We start from the raw sequence: 24,481 nt of genomic DNA on the forward strand, positions 1-24,481 counted from the left end.
GAGATTATATTTGAGGATAGAGCTTTTAGGAGGTAATTAAGGTTAGATGAAGTCATAAGGGTGCGGTCCTAATCCAATAGGATTGGTGGCCTTATAAAAAAAGGAAGAGACACCAGAGCTCTCTGTCTCTACCATGTGAGGACACAGCAAGAAGGCAACCATTTGCAAGCCATAAAAAGATCCTTCACCAGGAACCAAAACAGCTGGCACCTTGATCCCAGACTTCCCAGCCTCCAGAATTATGAGAAAATATATTTCTGTTGTTTAAGACACCTAGTCTAGGGGGCTGGCCCGGTGGCATAGCGGTTAAGTTCACACGCTCTGCTTTGGTGGCCCAGGGTTCACAGGTTCGGATCCCAGGCGTGGACCTATGCACCGCTCATCAAGCCATGTGTGGCAGCTTCCCACATACAAAATAGAGGAAGATGAGCACAGAAGTCAGCTCAGGGCCAATCTTCCTCAGCAAAAAGAGGAAGATTGGCTACAGATGTTAGCTCAGAGCCAGTCTTCCTCACACACACACACAAATGAGACACCTAGTCTATGGTATTTTGTTATGGCAGCCCGAGCTGATTAATACAGCAGGTCATTGCAAGAAATGCTTAAGTAAGTACATACAGACAAAGTTTAATGATTGACCAAATCCAGCCTCTTCTTTGTAATCAGAATACCTTTATCAAAAATATATTGCTATATTTTCTGGCCACCAGCCTACTTTCAAGCCAGCATCATCTCTCCACAATTCTCTCTGCCTTAAAACATTCTTTACCACTACCCTTTTTACCCTGACATGACAACCTCCTGTTTATCTCGTCTAGATTCATCATAGGCGCCCCTTCCTCTAAGAAGCATTCACCAGCTTCTCTTATGTGCTCCCACAGCACTATTTACTTTCCTTATGAAAGTACACAGGGAGGTATTATGTCGGGAGGTCTATGTCTGACTACATTACTGCTGTATCTCTTAGTGCCTTCAAGTTCCTGGCACACAGTGAATGTTCAATAAATATTTGTAGAATAAATAAATAAATATGATAGACGCCTTCTGTCATTTTTTTAGCTTCATTCAAAATTATTTAATTTTAATCCCAATAGCAATACATTAATTTTTAAAATGCTAGTACATTCAGTTTCTAAAAATGACTCATCTGTCTTTATTACAGTTATTATTGATTTATTAAATCTCACTTATCTACAAGATCTTCCCAAATATAGTTTTATAAAGACAAATCCATAATAAAGCTGTTTTATTTTATTAAAAAATAATATAAATAATTTAAATAATGTATATTTAGGCTTCAACAAAAATTATTATAGACTTTATGTTTTTTAATAACCATATATATATATATAATAACCATGTCATGTTTGCACAAAGGATCCTGTAGGGTATGGCAATAAAATAATAAGGCTAATTCTTAAACATACATAACAAAATACAGTTTAAACAAATTAGTTTTGATCACTTTAAAACTACACTAAATATTTATTCCAAAGATACTGCTATTACACAAACGTCTTTTGGAATCACTAGTTGAGAATCATGTCTTCAGAACCAATTTATAAACCCCAGGAGAAAATAAGTCTCATTACTCTATAATTATCTCTTTTTTACAAGCAAACATACCATCATTCAGCTTGACAATTCATCTAATTTGTCTCAAGACGATTTTCCGCAGTGCAGTAGTTAGCAGCCAATTTTCTGGGTTTGAGTTCTAGCTGTTTTACTTACTAGTTGCATAGTTTGGGCAAGTTATTTATCCTTTCTGTGCTTCAGTTTCCTCATCAATATAATGGGGAAAATAGTGTCTAACTCATAGAGTTGTTGTGTTAATACGGTAAGATGCTTACAATAGTGCCTGGTACATAGCAAGTGCTATTTAAGTATTTGCTATTATTAGTAAGAGTAAGGAATCTCAAAATTATTTTGCACATTTGCAGGGTCACTGGATTAAGTCTATACTTCCAAATATGATTAGTTTAAGAATACAAATTTGGGTACATGAGTCTGGTATATGCTAAAATAAATCTATTACATATTATCTTCTAGTTCACTTCTCAATACCTCATATAGATTGAGAGAAGGCCATGTCCCAATGCTGTCTCCCAAAATAAAAATGGTGATGTTTTTATACGAAAGGAGAAAAACATTATTTTGTAACTATTTGCATTTCCCCTTTTGTCAAACATGAACTTGTTTTAGAGGCATTTTCAAACAAGGGGTTATATCCATTTAAATCCCTTGCCTAATATCTGAGAAAAAAAATTCTTCATTAATAATTGATAATTGCCCTTAGATGCTAGAGATGGAATTGTTAAGATGTTTGATAACTCACTGAATTTGTTTTGTTCCAGGCAAGGCTGCTCACATTAAGCCCTTTGGTTAAGTCACAGGAGAAGGACCAAAGTCGTTCCAAATTGGCTGGTATTGTTGACTGTTCTGTATCTATTTCTATTTCTTCTTCCTCTTCCTTCTTAACTTCTTCCTCTACATCTTCAAGTTTTTCACCTTCTAAAAATTCTTCAGGCTCTTCAGGTTCTGGTTCTAAAATTAAATTAAATTAAAAGATTATTTTCCTCTATACCTACAGGGGCCTGCCAAAGTCTGCAAACAGCATCTCTACCTACCACTGACACTTAGAGCACCATTGGATCTGCTGGGTCATACGGCCCAAGTGACAGGGCACCTTGAATAGCCTCCTGGACCTGTTGTAGAATGTTCTGTTGTTCTGGGACTCACTCAAAGCTAGCAACTTTTCAGGTCACTCAGTAAATGGGCCAGAGTAGCACATCCAGTTGACTACTATGTTCCCTCCAAAACACAAAGAGGTCCACTAGGCATTGTGCCTGTTTTTTTACTGTAAGAGGAGCCAGATGCAACAACTTATCCTTCACCTTAGAAGGTATATCTTGACATACCCTACATCACTAGACCCTTGGAAATTTCACTCAGGGGAAAGCTCCCTGAAATTTCATCAGATTTATTTCTCATCCTCTGTCATGCAAATGTCTTACCAATAATTCTATTTCTTTTTCACTAGGTCTAATCAGCATAATGTCATCAATGTAATGGACCAGTGTGATGTCTTGTTGAAGGGAAAGGTCCCTACAGACTAAACTATGACATAAAGCTGAAAAGTTGATATACTCCTGCAGTAGGACAGCGAAGGTGTATCGCTGGCCTGGCCAGCCGAAACCAAATGGCTTCTGGTGGTTTTTACCAACAGGCATTGAGAAAAAAGCATTTGCTGTTCAATAGGTACACACCAGGTACCAGGGGATGGGTTAATTTGCTCAGGCAATGAAACCTCATCTGGAACAGCAGCTACAACTGGAGTCACCATCTGGCTAAGTTTACAATAATCCACTGTTATTCTCCAAGATCTATGTGTTTTCTATGCAAGCCAAACAGGTGAGTTGAATGGGGGATGTGGTGGGAATCAACACTCCTGCATCTTTCAAGTTCTTGACAGTAACATTAATCTCTGAAATCCCTCCAGAAATGTGGTATTGCTTTGGCTTACTATTTTGATAGGCAGAGGCAGCTCTAGTGGCTTCCACTTAGCCATTTCCTATCATAATAGCCCTCACTCCATAAGTCAAGGATCAAATGTAGGGATTCTGCCAGTTGCTAAATATTTTTACTCCAAGTATACATTCTGGAATGAGGGAAATAACCACAGGATGGGTTCAGCAACCCACAGGACCCACTGTGAGATGGCCCTGGGCTAAAATTCCATTGACCACCTGATTTCTTAATATTACGTCCTTACTCTGACTAGTGGACCACAGTGATGTTTTGGGTCTCCTGGAGTTAGTGTCAGTTCAGAGCCAGTGTCCGGTAATCACTGAAATTTCTGATTATTTCCTTTTCCTCAATGCACGGTCACCCCAGTAAAAGGCTATAGGTCCCTTTGGGGAAGGCTGGGAGAAATATTAACAGTATACATTTTTGGCACTGTAGTGGGATACCTTCTTAAAGAGAATCCAGCCTCCCCTTCATTCAAGGCGTTCTGGGTCTATAAACTGGCTCAAGTCTAGGAATTGGTTGAGGGGCTATGACTTTGTTTTGGAGTTTCAAGTTAGACTTCTGTTCACTTGACCTAGAACTCTTCTGCTTATACAGATCAAGTAAGAACTGAGGAGGAGACTCTCTGTTATGGATTGAATTATGTCTCCTAAAATTCATGTATTGAAGCCCTAACTTCTAGTACCACAGAATGTAATGGTATTTGGAGACAAGGGCTTTAAAGAGGTAATTAAGTTAAAATAAGGCCGTTAGTGTGGGTCTTAATCTAATATGACTGGTATCCTTATAAGAAAAGGAAATTTAGACACACTGAGAGACACAAGGGATACACACGCACAGAGAAAAGACCATGTAAAGAGGCAGCAAGAGAGTGGCCATCTGCAAGCCAAGGAGAGAGGGCTCAGAGGAAACCAACCCTGCTGGTGCCTTGATCTTGGATTTCTGCCTCCAAAACTGTGAGAAAGTAAATTTCTCTTGTTTAAGTCACCCAGTTTGTGGTATTGTGTTATGGCAGCCCTAGCAAACTAATACAACACCTACCTATTTCTCTTCTAGGGACATCGTGATGAACTAGCCCATGCCATGGGTCTCTGCGAGTCAGACTATTCTGAATACTGCTTTGTCCATTATGGTAACCATGCCTACCTTTTCTTTGGCGATTAAGTGCTGCCACTTAGCCCCTGTCACCCCAGGATCCAATTATCTTTATTGTATTTAAGGATCCCAGTTCAGTGGCAGCGGTTCCCACTGTTAATTTCTGACCTACAGAGAAGAGCAACCACAGAGCTCTTCAAGGATGTTGGGGCTCCCCTCACAAATTTATTTCTCATGATTGTGGTGAAAGGTGTATTATCTGGACCCTCTTGGACTGGGTCAGCAGGTCATCATGATAAATCCACTCTAACATTCCAACATCCCTAAGCCTCTGGATACCTGCCAAGGCAGTTCTGACATTTCCACCTCGGTTAGTGAAGGCCACATTTTGGTCCATTATCAGCCAACCAAAAAAACAAACTGTTAGAGCCATTTCTAATCCTTTGAGCACTGGGATCCAGTATCTCTGCTTAGTGGACCCATATCAATAAACTTGGTGTGATCTGACTTTATATTCCTTCCATCATTATCCTACACTCTTAATATCCATTCCCACATATAGTCCCCCAGACTTCTGCCCGTGTAAATTGGAAAAATCAGCAGTCAATTCTCAAGAAGTCGTAACAACCCCAAATGCGTACGTACCTAACAACTTCAAAATACATGAAACAAAAACGAATATCTCTGAAAGGAGAAATAACAAATACAAAATTATAGTTGGAGATTTCAACACTTCCCTCTCAATAACTGATAGAACAAGTATAGGCAGAAAATCAGTAACGATACAGATGAGTTGAACATCATTATCAACCAACTTGACCTATTTGACATTTATAGAACACTACATCCAAAAACACCAGAATCCATATTCTTATCAAGTGCCATAGCACATTCTCTAAGATAGACCAATTATGAACCATCAAATAATCTTAACAAATCTAAAAGAATAGAAATCATACAAAGTATACTCTCAGATCACAATAGATAATAAATTAAAAATTGGTAACAGAAAGATAGCTATAAAATCCCAAAATCTGGATATTAAACAACACATAAATAACACGAGTCAATGAAGTTTCAAAAGAATTTTTAAAATATTTTTAATGAAATGAAAATATAACATCAAATTTTATGAGATTCAGCTAAAGCAGTGCTTAGAAGGCATATATTGGATCTGACATCTGATCTACCCATTCCACTCCTAGGTACTGACCCAAGACAAATGAAAGCAAATGTCCATATAAAGACTTGTGCATGAATGTTCATGCCAACTTTATTTGTAATGGCTCCAAACTAGAAACAATGATCAATCAACAGGTGAAAGAATAAACACAGTGTAGAATATTCATACAATGGAATACTAGTCAGTAATAAAAGGAATGGACTACTGACACATCCAACAGCATGAGTGAGTCTGAAAATAATTTTGCTGAGTGAAAAGAAGCCAGGTAAAAAAGCTATGATTATATTTATATAAAATTTCAAAAATACAGACTAATCTATATAGGGATAGAAAGCAAATCAGTGGTTTCTTAAGGATGGGGGAGAGGCAAGGAGGAATGGGAAGGAAGGATTATAAAAGACATGAAGAAACATTTGAGGGTGACAAATACATTCATTATCACTATATATATAGTATATATGCATTAATTGTGGTGATATATCAAAGCTTATTAACTTGCATACTTTAAATATGTGCAGTTTATTGTATGTCCCTTATACCTCAATAAAACTATTAAAAAGTAACAGTGATATATCACTCTTTAAATGAATCCAAGATAATATAAATACTACAGCATTTTTTAATTGTGAGAAAATTTACATTCATTGATATGCATAGATTTTAGCTATACAGTTTGATGAGTTTTGATAAATGTACACATCAATGTAACCAACACCTCAAGCAAGATAGAGAACAAACCCACCCACCGAAAAAGTTTCCTCATGCTGCTTTTCCAGTCAAACCCAACCCACCATAGGCAGGCACTGGTTTGATGTCTATCACCGCAGATTAGTTGTGTCTGTGATAGTATATCATATAAATGGGATCATGGGTATGTATTCTTTTGTGTCTGGCTTCTTTCACTCAACAATGTTTTTGAGATCCATCAAGGTTATTGTATATATAAGTCTTTGGTTCATTTTTCTTGCTGAGTAGTGCTCCATCATTTGTCTGTACATTGACATATTGATGGACATCTGGGCTATTTCCAGCTTTGGGCTATTATGAATAAAGGCTTCTGTGAGCATTCTTCTACAAGTCTTTTTTGTGGACATATGTTTTCTTTCTCTTGAGTAAATATCCACGAACAGGATTATTGGATCATTGAATGGATCTATGTTTAACGTTTTGAGAAACTTCCCAGCAGACTTCCAACATAGTTGTACAATTTTATACTCCCACGGCAATGTATGAAAGGCCCAGTTTCTCCATGTTCTCGCTAACACTTGGTATTGTCAGTCTTTTTAATTTTAGCTATTTCAGCTAGTCTATAGTGGCATTTTGTCATGGTTTTAACTTGTATTTCCTTGATGACTAATTATGTTTAGTATCTTTTTAGGTGTCTATTGGCCACTCATATATTTTTGGTGAAGTTTCTTTTCAAACCTTTTGTCTATTTTTTATCATACTGTTTATCTTCTTTTTGCTGGGCTATAAGTGTCCTTTACATATTCCAAATTTAAGTCTTTGGTCAAATATATATATTGCAAACATATTCTTCTAGTCTGTTGCTTGCATTTGTTTTCCCTTAGCAGTGTTATTCAAAGAGCAGACATTTTAACTATCACAAAAGTTTTATCAATTTTTTTCTTTTATGTCTTGGGACTTTTGTATATTAAGTAATCTTTTCTTATGCTAAGATCACAAACATTTTCTCTTTTATCTTCTTCTAGAACTTTATAGTTTTCATTTTTACGTTTACACGTATGGTCAATTCTGAGTTAATTTATACATATGACATGAGGTGGAGGTTGAGGGTCATTTTTCTTTTCAATATCCAGTTGTTTCAGCATCATTTATTAAAAGATCAGCCTTTCTCTATTGAATCACCCTAGCGTGTTTGTCAAAAATCAATTGACCACATAGGTCTGTGTTTATTTCTGGACCCACTATTCTGTTTCAGTCATCTATATGTCTATTCTTTGACAAACACCACACTGCCTTGATTACTGTAGCTTTAGCATAGTCACTTGCAATCAGGTAGGATAAGTCCTTCAACTTCATTCCTTTGCTTCAAAATTGACTTGGCTATTCTAGGTCCTTTGCTTTGTCATAAAAAATTTGGAATCGTCTTGTCAATTTAATTATATTTAAAGAAATTTAAAATGGTGGGAAATGTCTCTTACTTTTACTCACATTTTCCAGTTCCAGCACTCTTCATTCCTTGTGTAGATCCTAATTTCTGTTATTATTTTCCATCAGCCTGAAGAACGTCCTTTGACATTTCTTGCAAAGCTGGTCAGCTGGCAACAAATTCTCCCAGCTTTTGTTTGTCTGGACATGTTTTTATTTCACCTTGATTTTTGAAGGATATTTTCTCTAGCTGTAGAATTTTTTAGCACAGTAAAAATGTCATTGCATTACCTTCTGGCTTCTGATGAGAAATAAGGGCATTATTAGCTTTCTTCCCTGAATGTAATGTCTTTTTTTCTGGCAACTTTTAAGGTTTTTTGACATATTACATATGATGTGCCTCAATGTGGTTTTCATTGTGTTTATCTTAGGTTTCATTGAGCATCTGTAATTGTTGGTTTAAAGATTTTTTTCAAGTATGGAAAATTTTCAGCTACTCTTTCTTCAAATATTTTTCTGTTCCTCCTCTTCCTCTCTTTTCCACTACTATGATTCCAATTTACATATATGTTCAATCTCATGATCTTGTGACACAGGTCACTGAGGTGCTATTTTTTTAGCTTTATTTCTCTCTGTACTTCAGTTGGAATGCTCAGATTGCTTTGTCTTCAAGTTCACTGATCTGCAGTTTTTAGTATTCTGTTAAGCCCACCCAGTGAATTTTTCATTTCAAGTATTATACTTTTCAGCTCCAGAAGTTCCATTTGGTTCTGTATGTAGCTTTCATTACTTTCCTCATTATATTCTTATTTTCCTTTAAATCTTTAAGTATACTTTAATAGCTTTCTCTTTAATAGACTTTATTTTTTAGAGCAGTTTTAGGTCCATAGCAAAGTGCAGAGATTTCCCATACACTCAGACTCATATAGCCTTCCCCAGAATCAATATCCTCCACCAGTGGTACATTTGTTACAATCAATGAACTTACATTGACAAATTATAATCATCTAAAGTCGTAGTGTACATTAGGGCTCACTCTTGGTGCGCATTCTACGGGCTTGGACAAATGTACAATGACATGTACCCACAGTTATAGTATCATACAGAATAGTTTCACTGCTCTAAAAATCTTATGTGCCTATTCATTCCTCCCAACCCTCTAATCCCTGGCAACCACTGATCTTTTCACTGTCTCCATACTTTTGGCCTTTCCAGAATGTCATACAGTTGGAATTATACAGTATGTAGCCTTTTCAGATTGACTTCTTTCACTTAGTAATATAAATTTAAGTTTTCTCCATGTCTGTTCATGGCTTGATAACATTTCTTTTCAGTGCTGAATAATATTCCATTGCCTGTATATACAATTTATTTAAACATTCACCTACCAAAGGACATCTTGGCAGCTTCCAAGTCTTGGCAATTATCAATAAAGCTGGTATAAACATCCATGTGCAGGCATTTGTGTGGATAGAAGTATTCCACTCCTTTGGGTAAACCCCAAGAAGTGCAATTTTGAACCATTTGTTAACTATATGAAGAAACCACCAAACTTTCTTCCAAACTGGTCGAACCATTGTGCATTCCCACTAGCATTGAATGAGAGTTCTTGTCGCTCCACATCTTTGCCAGCATTTGGTAGTATCAGTGTTTTGGATTTTGGCCATTCCAATAGGTGTGTAGTAGTATATCATTGTTGCTCTAATTTGCAATTTCCTAATGACATAAGATGTTGAGCATCTTTTTATATCCTTATTTGCCATCTGTATATCTCTTTGGTGAGATGTCTGTTAAGTTTTTTGCCCATTTTGTAATTATGTTGTTTGTTTTCTTATTGTTGAGTTTAAGATATTTGTCTATTTGTCTAAGAGTCCTTTATCAGATATGTCTTTTGCAAATATTTTCTCCAGTCTGTGACTTGACTTCTCATTTTCTTGAGACTGTCTTTCACACAGCAGAAGTTTTAAATTTTAATAAAGTCCAGCTTATCAATTATTTCTATCAATGGATCATGCCTCTGGTGTTATATCTAAAAAGTCATCACCATACCCAAGGTCATCTAGATTTTTTCCTGTGTTGTCTCCTAAAAATTTTATAGTTTTGCATTTTACATTGAGGTCTATGATTCATTTTGAGTTAATTTTTGTGAAGGGTGTAATGTCTGTATCTAGATTATTTTGCATGTAAATGTATAATTATTCCAGTACCATTTGTTGAAAAGACTATCTTTTCTCCATTGTATTGCCTTTCCTCTTTTGTCAAAGATCAACTGACTAGATTTATGTGGATCTATTTCTGGGCAGGCTCTCTATTCTGTTCCATTGATGTATGTGTCAGTTCTTTCACCAGTGCTACACTGCCTTGACTACTGTAGCTTTATAGTACCTCTTGCAGTTAGGTAGTGTCAGTCCTCTGACTTTGTTCTTCTCCTTCCATATTGTGTTGGTTATTCTGGGTGTAATAGCTTTTTAAAAGTCCTTGTCCGCTTTTCTACCATCTCAGCCACCTTTTCATCTGTTTCTACTGACTCATTTTTCTTATAATTATGGCTCACATTTTCCTGCTTCTTCACATGGCTAGTAGTTTTTTATTGGATCCTGTATATTGTAAATGTCTATATTGTGTTTTCTTCCTTTATACAGTGATGAAGTTTGTTTTGGCAAGCAGTTAACTTACTTTCAGAATAGCTTGATTTTTAAAGGCTTTTTCTAAACGGTGCTTGTTGGTGGTGGTGGGGTCTAGACTAGCCTTTACTCTAGGGTTAGTTTAGCCCTACTGTTAGGGTATGGCCCTTCTGGATATCTACTGTGCACACTAGGTGTGCACAAGGTCTCTCCCTCTGGCCAGTCAAACTCAAATGTCTCCCAGCCTTGTATGAACTCTGAGAATTGTTCATCTTATAGCTCCCCGGTAGTTGTTCTTTGCTTACTTTCTGGAGTTTTATCCTAACATGCACAGCCAAATACTCAACGGTAGATTTATGCAGTTCTTTTCTCTGCACAGCTCCCTCCTATCTGATTCTCTAGCCCACCAATTCCAGTCACTTTAGCCTCTCTGAACTCTTATCTATGTATTATCAAATAAGCAAAATCACCACACTCTGCCACAGTTCATCTCCCTGTCCTGTGGTCTCATAATTATCTACATCATAACTAAAAGCAGAAGCACTATTTCATCTTATTAAAATAATCAATGATGGGGGGCCTGCCTGGTGGCATAGTGGTTAAGTTTGCGCCCTCTGCTTCGGCAGCCTGGGGTTCAAGAGTTCGGATCCCAGGTGTGGACCTACGCACCACTTATCAAGCCGTACTGTGGCAGGCGTCCCACATATAAAAAGGTAGAGGAAGATGGGCATGCATGTTAGCCCAGGGCCAATCTTCCTCAGCAAAAAAGAGGAGGATCAGCAATAGATGTTAACTCAAGGCTAATCTTCTTCGCCAAAAAAAAATCAATGGTGGGTTCCAAATTGCCATGGTAGGATTCCAGTCGTTATGGATCAACTGTATTAGACTTGCTCTCCTACCATAAATAAATATAAAACTGGATTAGAAATATGAGGTAACTATTTTCAGGCATTGAACAATATGCATTGCACAACTGCGAACCCCACAGCCAACCTCACTTTCAGCCTGGGGACAATTTCCTGATCACAGTGCAGGGAAGTGACTGTAGCCCAAGCAAAACGCAGCAGTCTAGCTGAGTTGAGGAGGCAGAGATAAGAGTTCAAAAAGCAGAGATTGTTAGGTTGAGCAAAAAACCAAGACCAAACTATACATTGTTTACAATAGACACATTTTAAACATGAAGACAAAATGTCACAAGTAAAGTGAAGGAAAAATATATACCATGCAAATAATAATGATAAGGAAGCTGGTGTGGCTATATTAATATTACAGAAATTAGATTTCAAGACAAAGAGTATTACCAGAATAAATAAGGGATTTCCTAATGATGAAAGAGTAAATAATGATTTTTAAAAAGGGTAGCCTCCAGAATATAGAACAATTTTAAGTTTGAATGTATCTAATAACAAAGCTCTTAAATATATAGAGCAAAATTAATAAACCTAAAGGAAAATATAAACAAATCCATAATCATCATCAGATCAGAGATTTTAACACTACTCTCTCACTAATTGATAGAACAGGTCAATAAAAACTCAATAAAGATAAAAGATTTGAAAAATACTATCAACTAATTTGACATAATTAATATTTAAAGAATACCACACCAAATAACCACAGAATACACAATCTTCTTGAGTACGGAACATTCACCATATGGTGGGCTATAAAACAAATCTCAATAAATTTCAAAGGATAGAAATCATATAGAATATGTTCTCTGAGTACCATACCAGTGTCAAATTAGGATTCAATGAGAAAAAGTAGCTAAAAAATTGCTAAAAACTTGGAAATTAAACAACACACTTCTAACTAACCTATGGGTCAATGAAAAACCCACATGGGAAATTAAAAATTATTTTGAACTGAATAATAATAAAAACACAAGATATCAAAATATATGGGTTGCAGCTAATATAGTACTCACAAGGAAACTTGTAATATTAAATGCCTATCTTAGACAAGAAAAAAGATGTGAAATCAATGATCCAACCTTCCACCTCAAGAAGCTAGAAAGAGTAAATTAAACACAATGTAGAAGAAAAACATGAATGTAAAAGTGAAAATAATTGAAGTTTTTTTAAAAACAGACAAAAAATTGAGAAAATCAAGAAAGCCAGATGATGTTTTTTGAAAGGATTAAAACAATTCACAAAGGCCCAACTAGACTAATAAAAAAGAAGAGTCACAAATGACCAATATCTAAAATGAAATAGGAGATATCACTATATATCCTACAGATATTAAAAGGTAGAACTTAAGGAGAGGATACTATGAATAACTTTATGAAAATAATTTCAACAACATAGACAAAATAGATAAATTCCTCACAAATCACCAAAACTGCATAGGAAGAAACAGAATATCTGAATAACCCTATATCTGTCAAAGAAATTAAATTTGCAATTTGAAAACTTCCTATAAAGAAAACTCAGTCTCACATGGTTTCACTGGTAAATTATATCAATTAAAGAAGAAATAATACACAAATATTTTTGGAAAACAAAGAATGAGAGAAGACTTCCAAAACTCATTTTATAAGTCCATCATAACATCATCAAGGACTTTACAGGAAAAGAAAATTACAGAAAAATATGCTGTATGAACCTAGTTCAAAAATTCTTTATAGAGTATTAGAAAATTGAATTCACCAATATATAAAAAGGGTAATACATCATAACCAATTAAGTTTAACCACAGGAATTCAGTTTGTTTTAACATTTGAAAATCAAGCAATGTAATTGGCCACATTGACAGATTAAAGGAAAAAAAACTAGATGATTATTTTAATATATGTAGAAAAAGTTTTGGGCAAAATTCAATACTCATTTATCTTTAAAAGTGTCTGGTAAACTAGAAAGATAAGAAAATTTTCTCAAATCAATAAAGGCATCTATAAAAAACTATACCTAACATCATATTTAACAATGAAATAATGATTTCGCCCTAAGTTCAGGAACAAGACAAAGATATTTGCAACCTTGGAGCAGGCAAAGATTTCTTAGAGAGGGCATGGAAAGCATTAACTACAAAAGAAAAACCTGATAGACAAGACTTCATCAAAATTAAAAACTTCTGCTCAAAAAAAGACAAATATATCGGCAAGCCGTAGACTTAGAGAAAATAGTTGCAATACATGTATTTTTCAAAGAGCTTGTATCCACAATATATAAAAATAACCTCCTAAAACTTGATTTACAAAAAGACAGCTCAATTTTTAAATGGGCAAAGGACTTGAGCAAACATTACACAAAAGAAGATATACAAATGACCAAAAAAAGCACATGAATAAGTACTCAACATAATTTGTCTTTAGGACCACATTAAAAAGATCGCCAACATCAGGTGTTATCAAGAATGTGGACCAACTGGTACTCTTATACATTGCTTGTGGAATTGGAAGATGGTACAAATATTTTGGAACGGTATTTTGCAGTTTCTAAAAAAGTTAAACATACATCTACCCAATGACTCAATAATTCCATTTCTAGGTATTTACCCAAGAGAAATTAAAACATATATCCACAAAAGGACACACAAAAATGATCACAGCAGCTTTGTTCGTAATAGCCCCAAAAAGAAAACAGTCTAGTTGTCCTTCATCATGTGAATGAATATACAAATCATTACGGTATATTCATAAAATGGAATGACACTCAGAAAAGAAAAACAATTTATATGCACATCAACCTAGATGAATCTCAAAAACGTTATTGAGTGAAAGAAGCCAAACACAAAAGAATACTTACTATATGAACTCACTTATATGATATACCAAAACAGTTCATTTATGGTGAGAAAAATCAGGTTAATGCCTGTTGAAAGGAAGTAAAGTTTAACTGGAAAACAGCACAAGGGAACTTTTGGGACTGATGGGTATATTCTCTATCTTGATTAGGGTATTAGTTACATGAGCTTATACGTTTTCAAAATATATCAAACTATACAGTCAAAATATATGTATTTCATTGTATGTAAACCTTATTAAAGAATTTCCTATGGTATTTCTATTTTTTAGATGCCTTTAAAGAAATGATGTACCAACAGTTTTGTTTTTAAAATGTCAAAATTTACAGTATCCTGTAAATTTCAACCCTATAACTCTTTAAATATAGGATGAAAGGTTTACATAAATGATGAAAATTTTTAAACCTCAACCTAATATGAGAGAAAGAACATAATTTTTCAATATTCTTGGATGTATGTAAGCAAAAAAGTTTACAAACATTTGTCACACATGCTATTTTGCAACCTAATTTTTTGATGTAGTCATATAGAAGATCAATTGTGTCTTGAAGGATCAAGAAAGACTTCATGAAGGAGTTTGCCCGAATCCACACTTGAAAGCTGGCAATCAATAGGTAAAGATGGAATGGGAACAAGGTGGACTGTCAGCCATATTCCAACCAAGGTACTAAGGCAGGAGAGTTTAGGTTTCGTTTGGCAGTTATCAGATCAGTCTAATATGGCTAACTTTTAGAGTCTCTGAAGTAATAACATGAGATAAAGTGGTCTGTGGCCAGATTGCAAGTATCTTTGAATGATATACTATGAAGTTTGTAATTTATTCTAGGCAAAGAGAAGATACCAAAGGTTTTGCAGTTAAATGCCATGTTCAAACCTGTGTTTAGGACACGTTAGTATGCCAGGATGGCAGAGTGGAAAGAGAACTGGAATGAGATCAAAAGACCCAGGTTGAATGTCTAGCTTTGTCACAGGCTATGTAACTTTAGAAAGTTCCTATAACCTTCATTTTCTTCATTCAAAAATTGGAAGATTGAGTTAGATAATCTCTAAAATCCTTCGAAATATTCAGTGAACGTATGAGATGGGATTTGCAGCAATGAGAACAGGAAGAATGCTCCTGCAATAAATTAGAGAGAGGTAATAAAAGCCAGAACCTGGAAATGGTCAAAGGCAATGAAAGGGGGGTTTGAATATGAGAATAATTCAGTGCAGGCATGGGGGAGAGAAAAGAGCCATAGGTGCTTATGAACTCCTGAATCTAAGGGGCTGCCTCTTTCTGTGGGCTCCCTAGTCTGGACTCGACTGCTACTCGCATGTATTGTGCTAAAAGCTATATAAACATGTCTTCTGATAAGTGATAACTCAGTCTGGAGATTATATTTTGAAATAATTAATAACAATTTAATTTTTTAAATTATTTGATCTTGTTTAAATGTGACTTTTTAAAAAAAAAATACCTTTTAAAACAGGAAGCTGACGATAAGCTGCAAGTTTTGGCTGAAATATATTTTCCATTAGAACTCGTTCCATAAAAAATAAGTCCTGGCGAAACTTTTCAGATTTCAATATCGCCTCTGAGTGGTCTTCTTCATCGTCATGAATTCTAGCTAGAATTACGTTTTCTATGTCCATTAGAGAACTAGCTTCACTATCTGTAAAATACAAATGTGATGCAATGATAAAATAATCCAAATAATATTAGATGATTCATGCATTCTAAACATTTTAAAAATGACATTTTGTCATTACTATTTGTTTTCCTCCAGTATTCAACAACTTCAATAGACATTTATTGAATATCTTTTATGTACCAAGCACATGCAAAATATATACATATATTATCTCATTTTGGAATTCTTAACCACTCAAAAGTGTACTGGTTTTCAGAAGATAGGAAATGATAACCTCATGAGGTTACTTGTATCTCTACATTTTTATTCAAATTGAAATAAGATTATTATTAGTCTTCAGATAAAGTTCTGATTTTATTATTGCTTTATAGGAATAGTATACTACTGTGTTAATTTTTTATTGATGTTATAACAAATTACCAAAAACTTAGTGAATTAAAACCATGCAGGGCTGGCCCCATGGCTTAGCAGTTAAGTGCGCGCGCTCTGCTACTGGCGGCCTGGGTTTGGATCCCGGGTGCGCACCGATGCACCGCTTCTCCGGCTGTGCTGAGGCCCTGTCCCACATACAGCAACTAGAAGGATGTGCAACTATGACGTACAACTATCTACTGGGGCTTTGGGGGAAAACAAAAGGAGGAGGATTGGCAATAGATGTTAGCTCAGAGCCGGTCTTCCTCAGCAAAAAGAGGAGGATTAGCACAGATGTTAGCTCAGGGCTGATCTTCCTCACACACACACAAATTTATTATCTTAGAGTTCTGTAGGTCAGAGCCCTGACTCAGGTCTCATTGGGCTAAAACCAAGAAGTTAATAAAGTTTTCTTCCTTTTTGGAAGTTCTAGAGGAGAATTCATTTCCTTGTATTTCCTGGTTTCTAGAGGCCACCCACAGCCCTTCCTCCATCTTCAAAGACAGCAACATTGCATCTCTCTGACCTTCTTCTGTCATTACATCTCTCTTTGACCACAGCTGGGAAGGTCCTCCACTTTTAATTACCCATGTGATTAGATTGGGCCCACTCAGATAATTCAAGATAATCTCCTCCTTTGAATATCCTTAACATAATCACATCTGGAAAGTCTCTTTTGCCATGTAAGGTAAAATATCCATAGGTTCTATATGTGTACATATTTTGGGAACTATTATTCTGCCTACTACACTACTTAGTAAACTCTTACTTTAAAAACCAAATGAAGGGGAGTCCTGCTTCCATGAAGATGGCATAGACACACTTTTCACTATTTCTCCTGCTAAATATAACTAACACCTTGGACATTATATATAAATAAAACAAACATAGGAAGTCTTTAAAAGTCTTTGGGAGAAGAAGGCAGAGCAACTAGAGTCCTCAGGGCCCAAGGAATGACACAATGGTGAGTTCTCTGGGTTTTCTTATTGTCACATATATTCCAGACGTGGAGCTGAAGAAGCCAGCAACCTGAAAACACAAATGAGTGCAGACCAAAAAAAACCTCAATGGAAGCCTCCTTTCTCCAGCCAAAGGACTAGGAAAAGGACAGCCTGGCAAGAAAGAAAACTTTTAGATTATAACTACTCTACTCCAGACAAAAACCACAGAAAAAATACTCACATCACAAAGGCCAAGTGGGAAGCCTAGACTTCCACCTTTGCCAGGCTGTAATAAGGCATACCAATCTTCCAGCCCTCCAGTAGGTGTGGAGTCAGAGAAGGCTTTGTAGGGAGCCAGGACTTTTATCCCTACCAAATATAATGACTATGCTGCTCTTCCCGCAGTATCAGTGGTGATCAGTTGGGGAACATGGAATTCCACACCCACCTGGCTGTATCAAGGTGTCCCTCCTTATCCCCACTAAAATAATCAGAGTTGGACTGATAAAGAGTAAGAACTTACATCACTGCTCAACAGTAAAGGGGCCAACTCCCACTCCATGGGGTCAAGGGAAGCCTCTTGTGGAGTGGTAATGAGGAATTCCTATCCCTCCCAGCCATGGAAGTATAAACGGAAGCCAGAGCTCCCTACCTGCCCTTGTCCAGCAGTAACCCTCCCTCAATGTCATTGGAGGCAAAGTAGAGAACACGGACTTCTACTCCAACTTTCCACTTTCCTCTGCCAGAATAGTGTCAAACAAAGCCTACCAAAAAGGAAGACTTAAAGAAGATCCAGACTTTCATAACATAATACCCAAAATTTCCAGGTTTCAATTAAAGGTCATTCATCATACCAAGAACCAAGAAAATCTCGACTTGAATGGAACAACAACAAAAAAAAGACAATCAATAGACACCAATACTGAGATGACAGAGATGTTTGAATTCTCTGACAGTTTAAAGCAGCCATCATAAAAATGTTTCAACAAGTATTTATGAAAGCACTTGAAACAAATGAAATAATAGAAAGTATCATCAAAGAAATAAAAAGTCTTAGTAAATCAATAGAAGAACAAAATAGAAATTTTAGAACTAAAAAGTATAATAACCAAAATTATAAAATTCAACAGATGGGCTCAACAGCAGAATGGAAGGAACAGAGGAAAGAATCAGTGAACTTGAAAAGAAAATAGAAATTACCCAATCTGAAAAATAGAAAGAAAATGGTCCGGAAAAAAATGAACAGAGCCTCAGAGAACTGTGGGACTATAACAAAAGTACTAATATTCATGTCATTGGCATCCCAGTATTTGAAAAATAATAGCTGAAATTTCCAAAATTTGGCAAAGAAGAATAACATACAGATCCAAGAAACTGAATGAATTACAAAGAGAATAACCCCAAAGAAATCCACACCAAGACACAACATACTCAAACTTCTAAAAACTGAAGACAAAGCAAAAAATCTAGAAAGCAGTGAGACATACCATATATGTAGGAGGAAACAAGTTGAATAACAGCAGATTTCTCATCATAAACTGTGGAGGCCAGATGAAAGTGGCACACATTTCTGAGTGCTGAAAGAAAAGAACTTTCAACCCAGAATATTATGCCCACTGAAAATATTCTATAGGAATAAAGGAGAAATTAAGGTATTCTCAGATGAAGGAATACTGAGAGAGTTTGTTGCCAGCAGATCTTCCCTAAGAATGGCTAAAGAAAGTTTTATAAACAGAAAGGAAATGACAAAAGAAAGAATTTTGGAACCTACAGAAAGGAAAACAAAACAATGGATAATATGATACAATAATAATATATTGTGTAATATATTATGTAATAATAATATAAACATAATAATTTCTTAATTATGTTTGATGGTTGACAGAAACGTTATAACACTGTCTGATTTAGTTCTAAATGTATAAATATTCCCTTGAAATATTTAGAGAAAATATTTAAGGCAAACATTATAGACAGGGGAAAGTAAAGGACACAAAGGAAGGCAAGATTTTTACACTTAACTTGAACTGGTAAAATGTCAAACCCAGTGGATTGCAATAGATTACGTACGTATAATGCAATATGTATAACAAACACTAAAAAAGCTACACGAAGAGATAAACTCAAAAAACACTATAAATTAAAATGGAGTTGTAAAAAAAATTGTTTGAGTTACCAGCAAGAAAGCAGGAAAAAAATAAAAGAGAAACAAAACCAGAGAGAACGAACAGAAAATAAATAATGGCAGACTTAAACCCTAATATATTAATAATTTCATTAAATATAAATGGTCTAAATATACCAATTTAAAGACAGAGATAGGCAGAATTGGATTTAAAAAATGACCCAAATATGTGATGTCTACAAGAAACTTTTTTTGAAATATACAATATAGGTAGGTTTAAAGTAAAAGGATGGAAAAAGATATATTAGGCAAACATTAATCAAAGGTAAAGAGAAGCTACTAAACCAAAATCATATAAAGCAGACTTTAGTGTAAAGAAAATTACCAAGGCCATACAGCAGCTTTATGTAATGATAGCACCAAGAAGACATAGAAATCCTAAATGTTTATGCAGAAAAAAACAAGTCTGTAAAATATGTAAAGCAAAAACTGAGAGAACTGAAAGGAGAAATAGACAAATCCAAAATCTGATATAACAACTAGATAGAAAACCAGCAAAGATATAGAGGAACTCAACAACGCAACCAGCCAAAAAGATCTAATTGGCATTTATAAAACACTTCATCTAATGACAGCAGAATAGTTATTCTTTTCAAGTGCCCTTGGAACATATACCATGATAGACCATATCCTGGGCCATAAAACAAACCTTAACATATTTAAAAGAAGAGAAATCAGAATGTTTTCCAACCACAATGGAATCAAACTAGAAATCAATGATAGAAAGATAATAGGAAAATCTTCAAATACTTAGAATCTAAAAAATACTTCTAAATAATCTATGGATCAAAGTGGAAGTTTCAAGGAAAAATTTTGAAAATACTTAATTTAATGAAAATAAAACACAGCATTTTAACATTTGTGAGACACAGCTAAAGCAGTGCTGAGTGGCAAATGTATAGCACTAAAATGTATACATTTGAAAAGAGGAAAAGTCTCAAATCAATAATCCAAGTTCCCACCTCAAGAACTTAAAAAAGAAAAGCAAAACAAACAAAAAGCTATCAGAAGGAAGGAAACAGAAAATAAAGGACAGAAATCAATGAAACTGGAAACAGAAAACTAGAGAAAAACAGTGAAACAGATATCTGGTTCATTGACAAGATCAATAAAATTGACAAACCTCCAGCAAAACAGACAAAGAAAAAAGAGAGAGAAGACACAAATTACCAAATTCAGGAATGAAACAGGAGCAACTACAGACCATGCAGACATCAAAAGGATAATAGAGGAATAATACAAACAACTCTACATACATAAACTTGACAGCTTAAATAATGAACCAATTACTCAAAACCACTAACTACTACCACTCATCCAATATAATTTGAAATTTAAGGAAATTGAATTTTTAATTGTAAAAACTCCCAAAAAAGAAATCCCCAGGCACAGATGGTTTCACTGGAGAATTCTACCAGACATTTAAAGAAGAATTAACACGAGTTCTACACAATCTCTTCCAGAAAACATAAGCAGGAGGAAAAATTCCTAATTTAATTTATGAAGTTAGTATCCCACAATTAGACAAAGAAAGTACAAAAAAAGAAAGATACAGACCAATATCCTTCAAGAAAACAGACACAAAAATTCTTAATAAAATACTAGTAGGGGCTGGCCCGGTGGCATAGTAGTTAAGTTCATGTGCTCTGCTTCGGCAGCCAGGGCTTCATGAGTTCAGATCCCAGACGTGAACGGACACCACTCATCAAGCCATGCTGTGATGGCAACCCACATACAAAATAGAGGAAGATGGGCAAGGATGTTAGCTCAGCGCCACTCTTCCTCAAGCAAAAAGATGAAGATTGGTGGCAGGTGTTAACTCAGGGCTACTCTTCCTCACACACACACACACACATACACACACACACACATATATATATATACATATATATATAAGCAGATGGAATTCAGCAATTATATAAAAAGAGTTATACACCACAACCAATTAAGATTTATTCCAATGATGAAAAACGACTTCAATATTAAAAAAAATCAATGTAATTCATCATATAAATAGGATAATGAAAAATCACATGATTATATCAATTAATGCACAAAAATCATTTGACAAAATTCAATACTCATTCATGATAAAAGCTTTCAGAAAAATAAAAATAAAGTAGATATTCCTTAAGATGATAAAGAACATCTACAAAAAATCTACAGCTAACATTACACTTAATGGTGAAACACAATTCTTTCTTACAATCAGGAACAAGGCAGGGACGTCTGCTCTCACCACTCTCATTCAACATAGTGTTGGAAGTTCTAGCCAGTGCAATAAGGCAAGAAAAGAAATAAAAGGCATATATCAGGAAGGAAAAAACGAACCTGTCCCTATTTGCAGATAACATGATTGTCTAACTAGAAAATCCTAAGGAATCTACAAAAATACTCTTAGAACAAATAAGCGAGTTCAGCAAGGTCACAGGATAACATGCAAAAATCAATAGTATTTCTATTTACCAGCAATGAACAGGTAAACACCAAAACTAAAAGCACAATGTTCACCAAGCTTGACCACATTCTGGGCCACAAAGCACACTTCAAAAAATTTAAAAGAACAGAAATCATACCAAGTATGCTCTCAGACCACAACGGAATTAAATTAGAATTCAAGAACAGAAAGATAGCTGGATAACCCCAAAATATTAAATGGACATTAAAAAATACACATAAATAAAAAAATAGATCAAAGAAGAAGTATCAAATAAAAATTTTAAATATTTTGAACTAAATTAAAATGAGAAAACAACTTATCAAAATTTGTTAGATGCAGCAAAGAAAGTACTTAGAGGGAACCTTATCGCATTGAATGCATATAATAGAAAAGAAGAAAAGTCTAAAATCAGTAATCTAAGCTTCCATCTTAGGGCATTAGAGTAAAAAGAGCAATAAAAGCCTAAAGCAAGTTGGAAAAAAATAATAAAAATTAGAGCAGAAATCAATGGAATTGAAAACAGGAAATCATTAGAGAAAAATCAATGAAATTAAAAGTTGTTTCTTTGAAAAGATCAATAAAATTCATAATCATCAGCCAGGATAACTAAGAAAAAAAATAGAACATATAAATTGCCAGTATGAGGAAAAGAAGAGGTTTCCTCACTACTGATCCCGTTGACCAAAAGAATAATAAGGAAATGCTGTGAATAACTCTACGCCCACAAATCTGATAACTTAGATGAAATGTAACAATTCCTTGAAAGACATAAACTGCAAGAACTCACACAAGGAGAAATAGATAATCTGCATAGGCCTATAGCTATTAAAGAAATTGAATCAATAATTAATAACTTTCCAAAATAGAAATCATCAGGCTCAGATGGTTTCACTGGTGAGTTATATTAAACATTTACAGAAAAAGATATCATCTTTACACAATCTCGGAAAATAAGTAGAGGGAACACTTTTCCCAACTCATTTCATTAGGCTAGTATTACTCTAATACCAAAGCCAGAAGAAGACATTATAAGAAAGGAGAATTAGAAAACAATATTTATGAAAAAAATGTAAAAATTCTCAACAAAATATTAGCAAATCAAATCCAGCAATGTTTTAAAAAAAATTATACAACACAACAAAGTGGAGTTGATTCCAGGTATGCAAGACTAGTGCAACATTCGAAAATCAATTGATGTAATCCATCACATCAACAGGCTAAAGAAGAAAAATCACATTAGAGTCAGAAAAACCATCTGAAAAAATTCAACACCTATTCATAATAAAAACACCCAGCAAACTAAGATTAGAAGGGAATTTCTTCAACTTAATAAAGAACATCTACAAGAAACCTACAACTAACATCATACTTAATGATGAAAACCTGAAAATTTTCCCCCTGAAGATCAGTTTTCTCCCTAAGAACAACAATCTAGGATATCCTCTCTCACCAGTTCTATTCAACATTGTACTAAAAGTTCTGGTTAATACAATAAGATAAGAAAAAAAAAAATAAAAGTTATACAAATTGAAAAGGAAGAAAAAAAACTTTGTCTATGTAGAAAATCCCAAAGAATTGTCAAAAAAAATAAAAAACTCCTAGAACTAATAAGCAATTATAGCAAGGTCACAGGATATAAGATTAATATATGACAGTCAACAGCTTTCCTATAAACCAGCAATGAACAAATGAAATTTGAAATTAAAATCATAATACTATTTATAGTAGCACCAAAAAAGTAAACACTTAAGGCATAAATCTAACAAAATATGTACAGGATCTATATGAGGAAACTACAAAACTCTGATGAAAGAAATCAAAGAAGATCCAAACAAATAAATTTTCATGGATAGGAAGCCTCAATATTGTTAAGATGCCAATTCTTCACAACTTGAACTGTGGATTCAATGCAATCCCAATTAAAATCCCACCAAGTTATTTTGTGAATATTGACAAAGTGATTGTAAAGCTTATATGGAGAGGCAAAAGACAAAGAATAGCCAAGACAACACTGCAGAAGAACAAAAAGGACTGACACTACCTGATTTTAAGAATTACTATAGAAGGGTTGGCCCAGTGGTGTAGTGGTTAAGTTCCTACACTCCACTTCAGCAGCCCGGGGTTTGCAGGTTTGGATCTTACACACGGCTTGTCAAGCCATGCTGTGGCGGCATCCCACATACAAAATAGAGGAAGATGGGCACAGATGTTAGCTCAGGGCCACTATTCCTCAAGCAAAAAAAGGAAGATTGGTGACAGATGTTAGCTCAGGGCCAGTCTCCCTCACCAAAAAAAAAAAAAAATTCCTATAGAGCTACAGTTAATGAAGACAACGTAGTATTGGTGAAAGACTAGACATATTGATGAATGGAACAGAATAGAGTGTGCAGAAGTAGACCCACACAAATACAGTCAACTGATATTTGACAAAGGAGCAAGGAAATTCAGTGGAGTCTTTTCAACAAATGGACAATTGGACATTTACATGTTAAAAAAAATTAACCTAGACACAGAACTTTTACCTTTCACAAAAATTAACTGAAATGTACCTTAGACCTAAATGTAAAATGCAAAACTACAAATT

At 34.9% G+C, this 24,481-nt stretch overlaps 1 protein-coding gene across 1 annotated transcript in view; it reads right to left on the reverse strand.

Moving 5' to 3' along the window:
- Positions 1-24,481, reverse strand: part of DNAI4 (dynein axonemal intermediate chain 4) — a 102,701-nt gene that overhangs the window by 18,352 nt on the left and 59,868 nt on the right. Inside the window, exons 8-9 of the mRNA XM_058538247.1 lie at positions 15,747-15,941; positions 2,336-2,544 (exon numbers count right to left, since the gene is read on the reverse strand). Coding sequence (XP_058394230.1) covers positions 2,336-2,544; positions 15,747-15,941 — 404 coding nt within the window. The remainder of the gene's footprint in view (positions 1-2,335; positions 2,545-15,746; positions 15,942-24,481) is intronic.

This window comes from Diceros bicornis, chromosome 4 (genome assembly GCF_020826845.1).
Source record: "Diceros bicornis minor isolate mBicDic1 chromosome 4, mDicBic1.mat.cur, whole genome shotgun sequence".
Classification (NCBI taxonomy): domain Eukaryota; kingdom Metazoa; phylum Chordata; class Mammalia; order Perissodactyla; family Rhinocerotidae; genus Diceros; species Diceros bicornis.